At 44.1% G+C, this 16494-nt stretch overlaps 1 protein-coding gene across 1 annotated transcript in view; it reads left to right on the forward strand.

The window, feature by feature from the left end:
• FBXO28 (F-box protein 28) overlaps positions 1–16494 on the forward strand; it is a 27648-nt gene continuing 11154 nt past the window's right edge. Inside the window, exons 1-3 of the mRNA XM_084776512.1 lie at positions 1–318; positions 12121–12230; positions 13819–13957. Coding sequence (XP_084632638.1) covers positions 52–318; positions 12121–12230; positions 13819–13957 — 516 coding nt within the window. The 5' untranslated portion in view covers positions 1–51. The remainder of the gene's footprint in view (positions 319–12120; positions 12231–13818; positions 13958–16494) is intronic.

Raw genomic sequence — 16494 nt, forward strand, 5'->3', positions numbered from 1 at the left:
CGGGAAGTGTCCTGGTCCCCTTACAGTGGAGGAAGGAATCAAACTCCCAAGATGGCGGCGGCGTCTGAGGAACGGATGGCTGAGGAAGGAGGCGGCGGCCACGGCGACGGCGGCTCCGGTTCGGCCGCCGGCTCCGCTCAGCGACAGGCCCCGCAGCCCCCGTCGCAGGCCCCGCAGCCGGGGTCCCAGGCCCCCGCCGCGCCCGCGCTGGCTCCGGACCACCTGCCTCAAAACAACACACTGGTGGCGCTGCCCATCGTAGCCATCGAGAACATACTCAGCTTTATGTCCTACGACGAAATTAGCCAGCTCCGCCTGGTGAGGCCCCCGCGGGACCCCGCCTCTGTGTCCTCCGGGCCGAGGTCTGGGGAGGGCCGGCGAGGGCGGCGCGGTCCTGGGGGAGGGAGCCCCCCGCGCGCCCCGGGCCACCGGGAAGTTGTCCCTGGCGACGGCCGGCGGGGGATGCTGCTGCACTGGCACCCCGACTCCCCGGGCGGGCGACGCTCCGCGCCTTGAGGGGGTGTCTCCTGGGGGACCCCCCAGCCTGGGACGCGCCCGCCAGCGAGAAGTGAAGGAGTTGGGCTTGGTGCCCGACGCCTGGCTGAGCCTAGATCCCTGAGGGTGCTGGAGGCTGCTTGCCTCGACTTACCTCCCTAGCCCCTCGCCCGGCTTTTGAGTCCCCCCTCAAACCGGCAGCTGATCCCAGCTAGGCTTGGGTTGTGTTCAAGAACGGTGCATTCATTGTTCCTCCAACCACCCCTCCACCCAGCTTCCTGGTTGAAAAGGATGAAGTAGGTTTGGTCTTGCTCGCCACCCCCCCCCCTTCCCCCTTGAGCCCCAGTTGAGGTTCCAACATTGCAATTGTGTTTTGGAGGCTTTAACCCGCAGAGCCTTAGTTGACCACTAAAGCAGAGCCCTGGGGAAATGATCTGTCCGGCTTTGCCTCCCTGACACTTCCTGACCATAGCAACTTGCCTCTTGACAAGCTGTTAACTCCCTCTTCCCCAGATCTTGCTATGATTTTTTAAAACTAGTGCTTCAAGCCCACCCTCCTGCAGTCGGAGTGGTTTAGTTACACCCTAAAAACAACATGGTCTATCGGAGATGTAAAAAGAGAGAAAAAAAAAATGCGTTTGGAATCTTACTGCATCCCAGAGGTTTGACTGAAGATTTGATGAATTCCTTGGTTCAGGAAGATATCTCACTTCCTTCCAGGGAATTTATCCTTAAGTGGTCAGGAAATTGGAGATGGTGGACATTTTGAGGTGATTGTGAGCTGGTTCTGTGTAGTCACTAACTGTGCTGGGGATTGTTTATAAAAGGACAAAGACATCTTTCTGAATGTGCTGCGTGTAGCATTTTCTTGTGAATCGATATTTTAGACCTATACCTTCAGCTCAAAATTGACCATAATTGCATTTCAAAGGAAATCATCCTTAAAAACAGCCTGCAATCATTCATTCAGACGCTGGGCAGGTTGTGTGTGTGTGTGTGTGTGTGTGTGTGTGTGTGTGTGTGTGTGTGTGTGTGTGTGTTGTTTCCCTTGGTCTGTAGCATGGAAAATTTCTTCAGTTGGAAGTAGGTATTTGGAAGTAAATGTTTCGGAATACAGTGCCCTCGATTTTCAAAACACCATCCTGGATTTCATGTAGAATCGTAAATATGTCTATATTTTATAAAGAATGGTGTTTGACCAAAATTTATGCTGTATTTACTTGGTGCTTGGTGATTGGGCATAACATTTGATTGAACTGAGCCAGTCGGCCAGACAGTGGCTTTGGAAAGCTTGGAATGTTCACAATCGTTTTGTTACATGTTGAGAAAAAAAATGGGTTTTATTTACTTGTTAGTCATTTTCCTTATTCTTTCTTCTTTCATTCATTTTTGGTTGTTTGTTTGTTGTGTTACTGCGTTTTCACTGTTCTGGAGTTCACACTCAGCCTTGCACCTGCTAGACAAATGCTCTATCGGCTCTAGCTCTCATTTCTTTCTCTCTCTCTCTCTCTCTCTCTCTCTCTCTCTCTCTCTCTCAAAACATGTTTAATACAGAGAAAATAGACTATGCTTGAAGACCTGAGATTAAAATGGATCCCACAATTTATTAATAACTGGCATCTCTTTCATGTGAAATGTAGTTTTTTTTTTTCTCCTGGCCTTTAGTGTTACAAATATGTAATTTAAAACATTTTTCTTAAGGACTCATTTTGGCACTCCCTTTCCCACTTCCAGCCAGTTTTATGCCTGCACCTGCACGTACGGCTTTAGGAACAGAGAGGCCTTGGTCCCCTCTTTGCCTAATGCTGCTGGGTCTTTATGGAAATTAGGATGCATCTTTCTTGATTTTAGATTCATTGGTTTCAGAAAATGCCACTTAAGTGGCATAATGTTCTTCCTTGTGACTAGGGGTCAGCATGAATTTATTTATGATCTTTTTGTAAGATTGCTGAAACAGACATTGCCTGGTCAGGCTCTCTGTACATATCTTTTCAATTTAAGTGGTTATTTTTATCCAAATTGTTTGCCAAGAAATAAAGAAACTTAAGTGCACATACTGACGTCTGCTGTGTACATTACCTAGGTTTATTGTGCTCTCTTGAATAAGAAGTAAGGCTAGCCAAGCTCGAAAGGGACCGATATTAAGAGCATAATTGACTTCCATTTAGCACAGTTGTGACCCATGGTCTAGTTTATACATATTGAAATAGATATCTTGCTTTTTTTTTTTCTTCCTTCTTTTTTTTCTTCCTTCACAATTTTCTTTTTTCTTTTTTTTTTTTAACTTTTTAAAATAATTTATTTAATTGTTTGTACATTGGTGTGAGGGTCTCAGATCCCTTGGAACAGGAATTACAGACAGTTGTGAGCTGCCATGTGGGTGCTGGGAATTGAACCCTGGTCCTTTGGAAGAGCAGACAGTGCTTTTAGCCAGTGAGCAATCTTTCCAGCCTCCCTTCCCAGTTTTTTAAAAATTTTATTTAAATAATTTATTCCAATTATATCTCAATTGTTATCCCCTCACTTGTATCTTCCCATTCCCCCCTCCCTTCCTCTTTCACCCTGTTCCCCTCCCCTAGACCTGTGACAGAAGGGGACCTCCTCCCCCACCATATGACCACAGCCTATCAGGTCTCATCCGGATAGCCTGTTTACCCTTCCTTTGCGTGCCACCAGGCCTCCCCTTGTAGGAGGCACCAGAGTTTATGTCAGGATCAGTCTCTGCTCTCCACACAACTGTGGAAAATGTACTATCCATTAACTAGATCTGAATAAGGGATCTAGGTTTACTGCATACATTGTTGGTTGGAACAGTAGTTTGAGCAGACCCCCACCCCTGGGTCCAGATCTGCCAGCCTTGATGGTCTTCTTGTAGGGTTCCTGGACTTCCCAGCTTTCTTTCTTTCCTCATCCTATAAAACGTCAGTGTTCCCTATTCCTAGCACCTAACTTAAAGGGCAGTTAGATAATTCAAGTACTTACTATTCTGTGTTTTTTGTAAAAGATCCCTAACCTGCAGTTGTTATAGTAACATTTCAGTTATTTGTCCAGGTTAGTCAGTAATAGCCTTGGCCTCCTGTAACCATCAATAATTGAAATCTGATTTTCCAGTCTGCTGATTTCTAAGGGTTGGTCTCAATACCTTATTAAATTGGCTATTTTTCTACCACTAAATTTTGTTCCCCATATGTGCAGCCTTGAAATCCTGGTTCCGCAGACAGTTTTAAATACTTCATTCCTACAATGTATTAAAATGTATTTAGCTGAATACAACTTTTCAAATGCCAAGATGTATACTTTGAGTTGATTGCTCTCCCTGTAAGATAGACAAATTAATACTTGGTGTGTCACACAGACTCCTTAATAAGTACCTGAGAGACTTTGAAATAAGTAGCCAAGGGTAAGAATTAAAATTCTACCCTTAGGGAACAGATCAAAGTTAACTTTGAACATGTTAGTTTGGTTCATGAGCCCAGTGTTCTGTATGGGAGGGTTTTCAAGATTGCAGAGACACTGTCATGGGTTTCCCCAGGAATTCAAGTGGTGCGCATGCAGATGGAGTGGAACTATTAGTGTTTCAGAACATAAATATGACTGCATCAAGAATTCTGGTTTATTATCTGGGATAGAAATTTGCAGTCAGTAACCAACACATAAAGCCATGCTCTGCCCTGAGATATTGTCTAGATCACTCTAGAGAGTTGAACCTGCGGCTTACAGTTCCCTTTGTGGTTTTTCCTAGAACATTAGAAAGCTGTAGTTAGAGATTGGGTTGTCAGTAGGATATGAAAGAAATGAAGAGGCCTTTGGCTTTGAGTTGGGCGTCTTGTCTGCCTTATTTCTCACTGCATGCCAGACGTTCTTGACCTTTTTGTCTCCGTGTACCTTTCTACTCTTTAGAAGTCATTGATGATCCGAGCTTATCTTAGAAAATTCTCTAAAACACAAGAATACAAAGCACATATCTATTAGTCGTCAGAATAACCGTGCATCACAGGATTACTGTATTGCTCTAGAAACCTCAACTGGATGCCTGTGAGTGAGTGAAAGAGTCACCTCTTTCCCATTCTGAGAATAGTTGGCCATGTCCAGGAGTCCCGCTGCAGACCTTGAGAGCTACCACCCTGTTTTACAGAGAATGTACTGTGTTGTGGATTTTGGTTTTCTTCCTTTTTTTCTTCAGACCGTTTATCTTTTGAGAACAGTTTCTCCCTTCTGCTACTTCTTCCTGATAACTCACAAATTCAATCAGCAAGCCTGTCACAGTGTCACTATAGAGACGTAATGGACATATCTTTCCCAGCACATGTACAAAGCACCAGAATCATAAAGGCACAAAGCATAAATGAGAGTGTTGAGTAAGAAACACTTCTTCAGGACCGTGGCTTTCTACCAGGTAGTACAAGTGGAACACTCCCCCCAGGAAAATCCTAAATAAAGCACTGAAGAAGCGGGGTGCTTGATGAAAGGGATTGGGATGAGCTTGGATCTGGAAGTAAAGTTTTAAATGTCTACGGGGTAGTTTCCGTCTGTACTTGAACTTTATTGCACAGAATAGTGAAGTATAAGAAAGTGATGCTCTCCAGGATTGACGTCTTTGATGAAGAGAAATGTTTAAAAACATTAGCAGAACAGGGGTTGGAGATGGGGTTCAGCAATCAGAAGAATTGGTTGATCCCCAAAACCCAGATATATGTCAAGTGGGTGTGACAGCCTACTCTTAAGTCTAGTGTGTAAAGTTAGAGATCCCTGAAACAAGCTAGCTATCAGGCCTAACTGGGGTTGGCAAGCTCTGGGTTTAAGAGACAGTGCTTCAGGCCGGGTGTGGTGGCGCACGCCTTTAATCGCAGCACTCGGGAGGCAGAGGCTGGTGGATCGCTGTGAGTTCAAGGCCAGCCTGGTCTACAAAGTGAGTCCAGGACAGCCAAGGCTACACAGAGAGACCCTGTCTTGAAAAAAAAAGAAAAAGAAAAAAGAGACAGTGCTTCAAAAGAATAAAGTGGCTGGGCACTGTGGTGCATACCCTTAATCCCAGCACTCAGGAGGCGGATGCACGTGAATCTCCAAGTTCGAAGCCAGCCTGGTCTAGAGAGCAAGTTCTAGAACAGCCAAGGCTACACAGAGAAACCATGTCTCAAAAAAACCAACAACAGCAAGAAGAAAGAATAAAATGCAAGAGGAATTGTAGAAATTTACCAACAATAACCTTATTTCTCAGCTGGACATAAGCCTGGACAGGTTAACACATATGCACACAAAACATGAAAAGAAGGGAGAGAACATTTTTAATTGTTTCATAGATGAAGTCAGATATATTTGTATCCCTTGTACCATCATTTGGGTCTGGAATGTCTCCTAAAGGTGCATAGTCTCCAGTTGGCACTGTTAGGAGCTGCCTAAAACTAAGAAGTGAGACCTTCTGTGGCGTCTCAGATCAGTGGAGCTGTACCCTGAAATGGGTACAGCAACCCTCTGGACGGATGCCCTTCTTCCCAGCAAACCCTTTGCCAAGTCTGATTTGTTTTTTATGACCCACGGAGTTTCGTTTGAGTTGCTTGCATAAGCATGGGCTTTTAAAGTGGGCGCTGGCCATCCTAGCTCAGCCTCTTGTGCTTGTGCACCAGGCCAGCTCCCCAGCTCGCCAAGGTCATTTTTTAAAAGTGAGAGATTCAGCAGAGTTTGTTTGTTGTTTTGGGGTGGGTGTTTTTATTTTTAAGTAGAGTCTCATGTAGCTCAGGCTAGCTTCAAACTTTCTTGAGCCTGGGGTCCTCTGCACCCCTCTACCCTCATGGAGCTTGAACTTATTGGAAAACAGGCCCTTTTAAAAGTAATTCTAATACAGTAAGTATAGTCAGTCAGAATACTGAAGTCCAAAGGAGAATCACAGAAGGCCTTGGTGAGGCGCCATCCCCTCACACATTGAAGACATGTTTTCTACAAGGGAAAAACAGGAGGAAATTGCCTGGTGAAGAGAATGGCTTGTTTTGTATCTTAGGATTGTAGTTCTTTTTTTTTTTTTTTTTTTTTTTTTTTTTTTTTGGTTTTCGAGACAGGGTTTCTCTGTGTAGCCTTGACTGTCCTGGACTTACTTTGTAGTCCAGGCTGGCCTCGAACTCACAGCGATCCGCCTGCCTCTGCCTCCCGAGTGCTGGGATTAAAGGTGTGCCCCACCACACCTGGCTGTTCATTTGTTGTTGTTGTTTTTGTTTTTGTTTTTGTTTTTTGAGACAGGGTTTCTTGGCTGTCCTGGACTCACTTTGTAGACCAGGCTGGCCTCGAACTTACAGTAATCCGCCTGCCTCTGCCTCCCGAGTGCTGGGATTAAAGGCATGCGCCACCACCACCACCATCTGGGTTGTAGTTCTTACTATGCAAAAAACCACTGGGGCTAGTACAGCAGTGTTCACCTTTAGTGGGCGAGGAGAAAAGCAGCTGGCCTTCCATAGCCCCCTTATAGCTTACAGCTCCAGCGATCTACCACACCTGCGTGGGCCCTCCTCTTCAAGGTCTGGGCAGTTCCTAACAGTGCCATGCTGGAAACCAAGTCTTTAACACTGGGGCCTTTAGGAGACATTGCCAGTCAAATGACAGCACAAGGTGTGTAGGTGCTTCTGAGTTCTTCTGCAAAGTGATTTCTTTTCCATGTTTCGTGTGCGTGTAGTTTACCTGTGTGGGAGCACATGCCTCGTGTGTGTTTACCTGTGTGGGAGCACATGCCTCGTGTATGTTTACCTGTGTGGGAGCACATGCCTCGTGTGTGTTTACCTGTGTGGGAGCACATGCCTCGTGTATGTTTACCTGTGTGGGAGCACATGCCTCGTGTATGTTTACCTGTGTGGGAGCACATGCCTCGTGTATGTTTACCTGTGTGGGAGCACATGCCTCGTGTATGTTTACCTGTGTGGGAGCACATGCCTCGTGTGTGTTTACCTGTGTGGGAGCACATGCCTCGTGTGTGTTTACCTGTGTGGGAGCACATGCCTCGTGTGTGTTTACCTGTGTGGGAGCACATGCCTCGTGTGTGTTTACCTGTGTGGGAGCACATGCCTCGTGTATGTTTACCTGTGTGGGAGCACATGCCTCGTGTATGTTTACCTGTGTGGGAGCACATGCCTCGTGTATGTTTACCTGTGTGGGAGCACATGCCTCGTGTGTGTTTACCTGTGTGGGAGCACATGCCTCGTGTATGTTTACCTGTGTGGGAGCACATGCCTCGTGTGTGTTTACCTGTGTGGGAGCACATGCCTCGTGTGTGTTTACCTGTGTGGGAGCACATGCCTCGTGTGTGTTTACCTGTGTGGGAGCACATGCCTCGTGTGTGTTTACCTGTGTGGGAGCACATGCCTCGTGTGTGTTTACCTGTGTGGGAGCACATGCCTCGTGTGTGTTTACCTGTGTGGGAGCACATGCCTCGTGTATGTTTACCTGTGTGGGAGCACATGCCTCGTGTATGTTTACCTGTGTGGGAGCACATGCCTCGTGTGTGTTTACCTGTGTGGGAGCACATGCCTCGTGTATGTTTACCTGTGTGGGAGCACATGCCTGCAGAGGTCAGCGTTGGTAACCCTCCCCATCCCTGCTTCGCCTTGTTCACTTTGAACGTCTGAGCCTTAGAGTCTGACACAGGGTACGCTTTCAGGGTTTTGAACAATGTAGTTCTTAAAACATTTCACCGTTGCGAGCAAACAGTAGAAAGTCACGTCATTGTGAAATAAAGGGGTTTTCTGAGTAACTTGCACCAGCTACTAAAAAAGTAGTGCTTTTTGCCTGAAACAGATAAGCTTTCTTTTTTAATTTAAGGTTTTTGATTTGCCCCAGCATGAAGTTAATATTTTACAAGACTTTAAATTTTTTTGTGAGCATGTGTGTGGGTGTGATGCTTGTATATGCCAGTGTATTCATGTGTGTGCATTTGAGTGTGAAGGCCAGAGGTTGACAGGTCTTGTGTAGCTCAGATTGGTTTCAAACTAGCGAAGGGTAACCTTGGACTCGGAGTCCTCTTGCCAGTACCTCCAAGTGCTGCGGTTACAGGCATGTACCACTACTCTTAGATCAAGGAAAAACATTTTAAGATTTATTTTGTGTGCGTGCGTTAACATACCCCTAAATTTACAGCTATACTTTAGCTGAGGCAGCTTGGCAATTGTGCTGTGCTGTGCCGCGCTGTGCTGAAGTTCCCTCTGCGCTCTGCCACTGTGCTTGTCCTCCTCCTTAGTGAGGTAATTAGAGTTGAAGTTAGCATACACTGGCAGCAGTGATCATTAAAATGTTTGCCATGGGGAAATTCAGTATAGTCCAGTTTTCCTAAGATGATTTGCCTCTTTTTGAATCCTAAACAAAAGATATGTGTGTCCTGCTGTATCTTTTTGTCTGTGCTGTCAGTGTTTATTGAACATTCATGAAAGGAGAAGGAGCAATAAAACACTGTGTGTCAGACGCTGTTGCCTAATGCTTCGCGTGGTTTTGATGTTGGCTTCTGTGGTGCTCTTCTCATTTGTCTTTGTGACGTGATTGTTTTTCTTTCTGTTTTGTTCTTTCTGCTAGCTTCCATCTACAGATGTCAGTGGAGACTTCATTTATAAGCAGTCGTTTTTGTTTTGTTTTTTAATCTTTCACTATTTTTCTGGGGTTTGTCCATATTGATTTTAGCTGTCTCCAGTGAGTTTCCAGAAGTACATATTTAACCCTAATATTACAGTATTTCTAGAAATAACCAGTCAACTGCCCCAGTATCTTTGAAAAGTTTGCAGACCCTCTTTTTAGAGTGACTTCTCATTATCTGATTTCCAAGCTCAAGACTCAGGAAATCTTCATACCCTCACCCCCACCCCTTTCCGTATGTACTGATCTGTCTTCAGAAATATTTGCTTGGTACTTTGCTCATTCCAAATCTTGTCCCTTTGCAAACACCATCACTTGTAGTGTTATATGCAGTCTTGTCATTTCTTCCTCAGAGCCTAATTCAATCTTTAGTCCTGTTCCTTTTCCCTTGGCTGACTTTTGTGTTTACTCAGGTTCTCATTGGTGACTCAATCTACTCAAATTAGTAAAACACTCTTATTGAACGTCTGCATGATTAAGGAAAGACCATGGAACCCTTAGAACCAGCTAGAGCCAGTGGAACAAAACTCATAGCAAATAATTTCAAGAACACCTTAAAATTGTTACAATAATAATCGATTACCTTGGGGATTTTGTAAACCTGTGGTTGTTCAAAAATTATTTAATCTTAGAATTTAGCAGTGTTGCAGTCTACAGAGACAAGTTACACCACTTTGAAATCTCTGACTACTCTATTTCACACATTCTCCTAATTTTCTACCATGAAAGATGAGAATTTGGCCCTCTGTTTCCATTTCACACATAAATATATTATCTTTCTCTTCCTCACATAACACACACACACTCACACCAGTACTCAGGTTTATTCCATCTTAGGTGGGCTAATGCCTAAAGTGTGTTCTGGAGAGCCCACCGAGATTCCCAAAATGGGCTCTGTAAGATGACAGATCCCTCATCCTGTGGGTTTGTCTCTGCTCTTTTATGTGTATGGGTGTTTTGTCTGCATGCGTATCTGTGTACCACATGTGCACTTGGTGCTCAGAGAGGCCAGAAGAGGATGTTAGACGCCCGGAACTGAGTTAGCGGGTTGTGAGCCACCATGTGGGTGCGGAGCCCTGCAGGTCCTTCTGTTACAGTGCTATGGTACTGTGCTGCTCACTCCTTCCTTCATAGCTGTGCCTCACAGGTTTCCAGTACTCATGTGGTCTGTGACCTTGTATATATGTTCCTAACTACTGAAATAGCTACTTGTATGTTCTTGTGGAATTCATTTTCTTTTATCTAAGAACTTTTTAAAATGTAAAATAATGCCTCTCACCAAACATAAGGTTTTAAAGGAAATTATTTTTCATTTGAAACATATTAAGGGCCAAGTGAGGTGTCACATGCCTTTAATTCCAGTGCTTGGGAAGTAGGAAGGTCTCTGGGTTTGGGGCTAGGCGAGGCTATGCAGTGAGTTCCAGGGCAGCCAGGGCCACATAGTGAGATCCTGTCTGACTGTGAGCAGGCATGCCCATATGTTGACAGTCAAGTGAGATGTACGTGCCTGAACTTCCAGCACTTGAGAGGTTGAAGCAGGAGGATCAGGAGGAGGTCAAAGCCATCTTCAGATACATAAGTTCAAGCACAGCCTGGGTTGTGTGAGACTTGTCTCTGTCTGTTTCTCTGCATGTGTGTAACACTGAACCATCCCTCCACCTACTTTCACCATTTATTTAAGGTATAAATGGTTTACTGGGCTTTTATTCAGAAGATGCTTTTGCATCTCACTGGAAAGTAAATCCCAATTACTCTTTTCCTTTGGATGAACAGACTCTTCACTGGGTTTAAAAAGCAGTGGTTTGGATTTTGGGGATAGGTTCTTGCTCCGTAGCCCTGGCAGGCCTGGAACTCCCCTGAAATAACCTTCCTGCCTCTTGTGTCTTGAGTGCTGGAATTACTAGTGCATGTCACTACACTCAGCTTATTTTTTACTTTTATTATACAGTTGAAAATAACTTTTCCTTAATATGTTTCATGTGTCATGCTGTGATTTAATGTTAAAACATGAAAGTCTTCATGAAGTTGAGCTTAGTGTGTAGGAATTTTTGTCTTCCTGTGTTCCCAGGAGAAATAAATTTAGGGATTTCATCAGCATTTCATCTTAACAAATGCATAGCAAGTACTTATGCACAGATGCTCTAATGGGATAGAACAGATAAAAACCACGAGACAGCCTCTGCTAATTGGCATGGCCTTGGGAGGCATCTAGCCCTATACAGTGAGAAGTAACCTTTAGGTTGATGACCAAAGCATTGCAACATTTTCAAGGTTGGGGGGACGACTAGGTTTCATGTGCTGGATTTAAAATACTTAAAGATAAGACAGATACTAGGATTGATTACTCAGAAATATAAAAATTAAATCTACAGAACAGAGGCTTCAAGTTCACTTTAGGAACATTAGCGTGTGTGACCTCATCTCGCTCTGTGTTTATCTCAGTTGGCCCTGGGTTATACACCGTCCACTCTGTACAGCTCAGACTTCCTGGCTTTCAAATGGCACACTGCTTCTTATGACAGGCCCCTGGCTGCAGCACCCCAGTGTACACTAAGATGCTTTGGAGAGTGTAACTGCAGTAGTCTGAAAGCCTTGGACATCATGAGACAAATCACTAGAAGAAATAAAAACTCTCATGTTGCTTATATTGTTGAGATTAGACTACGAGTTGGATTTGCCTTTTTTTTTTTTTTTTATAAAAAGGAACTTTTCAAGCTGTTAAAATATCCACTTGCGTCGTTTTACTGATCTTCCATACTAAAGACAGAGTACTCACATCCCATCTGAGTAAGTGGGAACTACTTGTCACAAACACTAATTTCCTGGTGAGACGCCGTAGTCATTCTACGGCACTTACGGCACTGGCAGTGCTCAGGTTAGATGTCGCTCTGGGAACAGAGGCCTTGCCATTTCCATCACCCCTCCAGAGCTCATCATTAATGACTTGCTTACTGGCTTGCTTTATTTATTTATTTATTTATTTATTTATTTATTTAATTAATTCTGTCTCCTTTCTGCTTATAGGTTTGTAAAAGAATGGACTTGGTCTGTCAGAGAATGTTGAATCAGGGGTTTCTGAAAGTGGAGAGGTACCATAATCTGTGTCAGAAGCAAGTTAAAGCACAACTCCCGAGGTACGTTCTAGCTAGCTTGGCCTGGTTTTACACTGGGGACAGGGTGGGCTTGCTTGTTGTTTTTTCCCACAGATTTCTCATATATAAGTTTCAACTCTTTATAGCAAAGGACATCCCATCACAATAAATGCTGTCACTTGTCATCTGTTCTTATTGCCAGTTTTGTTCAGCATTTTATTGGTTGTTCTAGCCAGGGCAGGAAGCAGAAATGAAGAGGACTATGTGTCCCTCAATGTAAAGATGACATGTTCTTAAATACAAGGAGTGTACTAATAGTGTGTTGTTAGAGGTAATAGATTCATCAAGGACGTTAGGTTATAGCACACAGAGAACAGCTTTATTTCTATGCACTAGAAATGAATAGTCTTGCTTGGGTGTGGTGGCCCACACACTCGGGAGGCAGAGCTGAGTGAATCTCTGAAACCAACCTTGTCTACAGAGTGAGTTCCAGAACAGCCAGGGCTACACAGAGAAACCCTGTCTCAAATTGTTAAAAAAAAAAAAAAAAAAAAAAAAAGAGAGAGAGAGAGAGAGCTGCAGAGGTGGCTCAGACATATTACAATAAAACAGTTTGCCCCAAGTGTGTATTTAAGAGATATTAAAAATGTGTGGTCCTATAAAAACTTGAGAGCAAGAGCTAGTTATAGCTCAGCGGATCTCTTGCCTAGCATGTACACTTGACATCCCTAGCACAGCAAAAACACATACTTGCACACAGATGTGCTTGGGATCTTTATTCATAATCAATATAGAAACAGCCAGGTATGCGATGTCATGACGTCTGACAGGTCAGTGCCAGCGCATCAGTGACCTCTGAAGCACAGCGACCATGAAAAGCCAGGGGCAACGAGCTACCCATCTTGATCCCATTTGTTCCAGTGTTCAGAGTAAAGAAAGCGTAGAAACAGAAAGTGGATGAGGAGTTGGCAGATGTGTACAGCTGAGGAGGGGTACAGGCTTCCCTCCTGTGGCGATGAAGGTGTGCCGACTTTAGGTAATGGTGATGGTTGTGCCCCTCTGTTTAGTACACAGAACCTACTCTGAATAAACTACATACTAAATAGGGTATGGCGTTGGGACAGTATGTATACAGTTGCCTTCTAAAGAAAGAAATATTGAACTTTACATGAGCTACTTCTGAATAAAGCTGATAGAAAAGATTGACGGAGGTAAATTGTATGGGGAAAACAGTCTTGTCTGTGTGTCCATGTTTAATTCCTTCACTTAACTGTTTCCTCTGATTTTAGTCACCATTGGGCTTGGTGTAACCAACAAAAGAAATGTAATGTTTGTGTGTAGGTGTATGGTGGGGAGGTCAGACAGAGCCTGGTGGATACGGGGCAAGGAATCTACCACTGAGCTACACTGCCAGCTGTCACCATGTCTTCAAACAAAGTGATTTTTAAAAAAACAGTTGTCTTGTTAGCAGTGGTTCTTGTTAAAGGTATCTGAGCATTATAGTTACAACCCAGTTGTAGATGTCTAAATTAGCATGTTAAAGTTCATCAGTTTGAGTAAAATGTTCTGATTGGTTGACATTTTATTCTATACTGCTGCTTTAATGGTTGCCCTGACTTGTATTGTTTAGGAGAGAGTCGGAGAGGAGAAACCATTCTCTAGCTCGTCATGCAGACATACTTGCTGCTGTGGAAACCAGGCTGTCACTGTTGAATATGACCTTCATGAAGTATGTGGATTCCAATCTCTGCTGCTTCATCCCAGGAAAGGTAACCAGTGCCACGTACCCAGGACACTGGGCTGCCCGTGTAGGCTGAGTCTTAACAAGCGTTGAAGCAGTTTTTGTGATGTCAGAATTATTACTACTCTGAATGAGTTTCTGTTAGTGGCTATATTTAGCATTTCTGTACAGTTATAAATATGTATCATTCATGTGATCCCAACATTTAAAATTCTAATTAAAAGATGCACAGAAGAGATGACAAGCTTGGTAAGGGTCCATAGTTAAGAAAACATTTTGACCTTTACAGTCAAAATTGTTGCACTGAACAAGCCGCCTTCAAAGTTGTTGCAGTCTGGGGGAGGTAGGACAGAGCGCGCTGGGTTTAGTTTGGTTTGAGAAGTGTTTTGTAATGAGGAACTTACAAGTTTTCAAATTCGGCCACAAGTATCTGTCGTGTAGCAAACACCAGAGCCAAGGAGTAGTCCTCTTTGCCATACTAGGTATGACACTTGGTTACTAACCCAGTCCCCTCCTCCACCACCCTGCATGACCAGAAGCTTCTGGGAGCATCCTCATCATTGATTATGTAGATTCACGTGAGATACAGAAGCGATGGAAATGGATTTAAAGATCACACTGGCAGAAGGGTCCGTTTAGTGGTGGGAATTTTTTAATACCTCCTGAGATGATTTCCATGAGCTGTTCCCATGGCGATTTCATATGTAGATACTATTCCCATTCTCAGTTGGTAATAACATCTGTTTTGATGGTTTAACAGTCTTATTTCAAGCCAGGTATGGGAGCACACGCCTTTAATCCCAGCACTTGGGAAGCAGAGGCAGGTGGATTGCTGTGAGTTCGAGGCCAGCCTGATCTACAAAACAAGTCTAGGACAGCCAAGCCTACACAGAGAAACCTTGTCTCAAAACAAACAAACAAAAAAAAAACCCACAACAACAACATACACACAAAAAAAAGATGGAAATTTTATTTCAAATCTTCCCTGTATCTTACTTCCCCATGTGACCTACAAATGCTTTTGTAAGATACTCTAAGAGCATGTCTACCTAGAAACTTGGAGTTCAGGTATTTGTACCAGATCTTATCCATTTATAGGCCTTAACTCTCTGTGTACTACTGAAAGGTCCTTTGGACTTGTATGTTTTGTCCTCTCCAGGAGATGGTTTCACTGCACATCTTGTTTTTAATAATAGGAGCAGCCAAGGCACAGCTTCCAGTTTTAACAGAAGGCTGTGGCTAGATTGAGCCCCCCACAAAGATGAGTGTTGTGCCGGGCATGGTGGCGCACGCCTGTAATCCCAGCACTCAGGAGGCAGAGGCAGGTGGCTCGCTGTGAGTTCGAGGCCAGCCTGGTCTACAAAAATGAGTCCAGGACAGCCAGGACTGTTACACAGAGAAACCCTGTCTCAAAAACCAAACCAAAACACAAGCAAAGATGAGTGTTGTGTCTGGCCTGTACAGTGGTGTTGCTAGTCTTTGTGTGGGTTCACACACCGAAACATAGATCTCTACCACCTGAGCAGCTGCAGCCATGCCCAGTCTCCTCTTCTTGGAAGCCACTTGTTGGCTTCTCACTTTCAATTCTATTACCAAACCAGTAGGCAGCAAAGGACATACCTTCAGGTTTCCAGATGCTGTGGGTCCTGGTGTTGCTAGGCAACTCCTTGACTCGACCTTCATTTGTCCACAGTAGAGCTCACCAGAGAGGAAATTTGTATGACCTTCACCTCAGTATACGGATTTCCTCCTGTCTGTCTGTCCGTCCTTCCTTCCTTCCTTCCTTCCTTCCTTCCTTTCTTTCTTTTATTTAAATAATTTATTCAGATTACATCTCAATTGTTATCCCCTCACTTGTATCTTCCCGTCCCCCACTTCACTTTATCCCCCTCCCCCAGGCCTTGACAGAAGGGGACCTCCCCCTCCATATGACCATAGCCTATCAGGTCTCATCCGGATAGCCTGCTCCCTTCCTCTGAGTGCCACTCTCTTGTCCCCTCTCTTGTCGTCACTGCACTGTGCATCTGTGAAGCACATCCTCATTGTCAGAGCACTTTCATTACACTTCCTTACTTGCATTTCCACAGCCATGAATGGAAGGTGGTACAAACTACTATCCTGACTCATGGGCAAGAAAACTGAGGCCTAGGGCTGGAGCAGAGCTGACTCCAGCATGTGGTTTCTCACACACCTACTGCTTCCTGCCAGCCTTCGTCACTGCGTGCCCACTGCCTTACGAGGATTTTTTTTTCTTCAGCAAACAAGTGCTTCACTGGAGACAACCAAAGAAAGTATAATTTTTATTTTTATTCAGATACATATTTTATCATGCTAGGGTTTTTGTTTTTCTTAAAATTACCTTCTTTAGTAGCTTATGTTTTGCCTAAAACGACAGCATGCATATACTCAATAATTGTCATTTTAAAAAATATTTTGCTGTTAATATTTGTATCTCTTAATTAAAATAGCTAATTAAAGCCAGGCATGGTGGTGCACATTTTTAACCCCAGCACTGGAGATGCAAAGGCAGGCAGATCCCTTGAGTTCTAGGACAGCCATGACTAC

Source organism: Acomys minous (assembly GCF_964271855.1).
Source record: "Acomys minous genome assembly, chromosome: 1".
NCBI lineage: Eukaryota > Metazoa > Chordata > Mammalia > Rodentia > Muridae > Acomys > Acomys minous.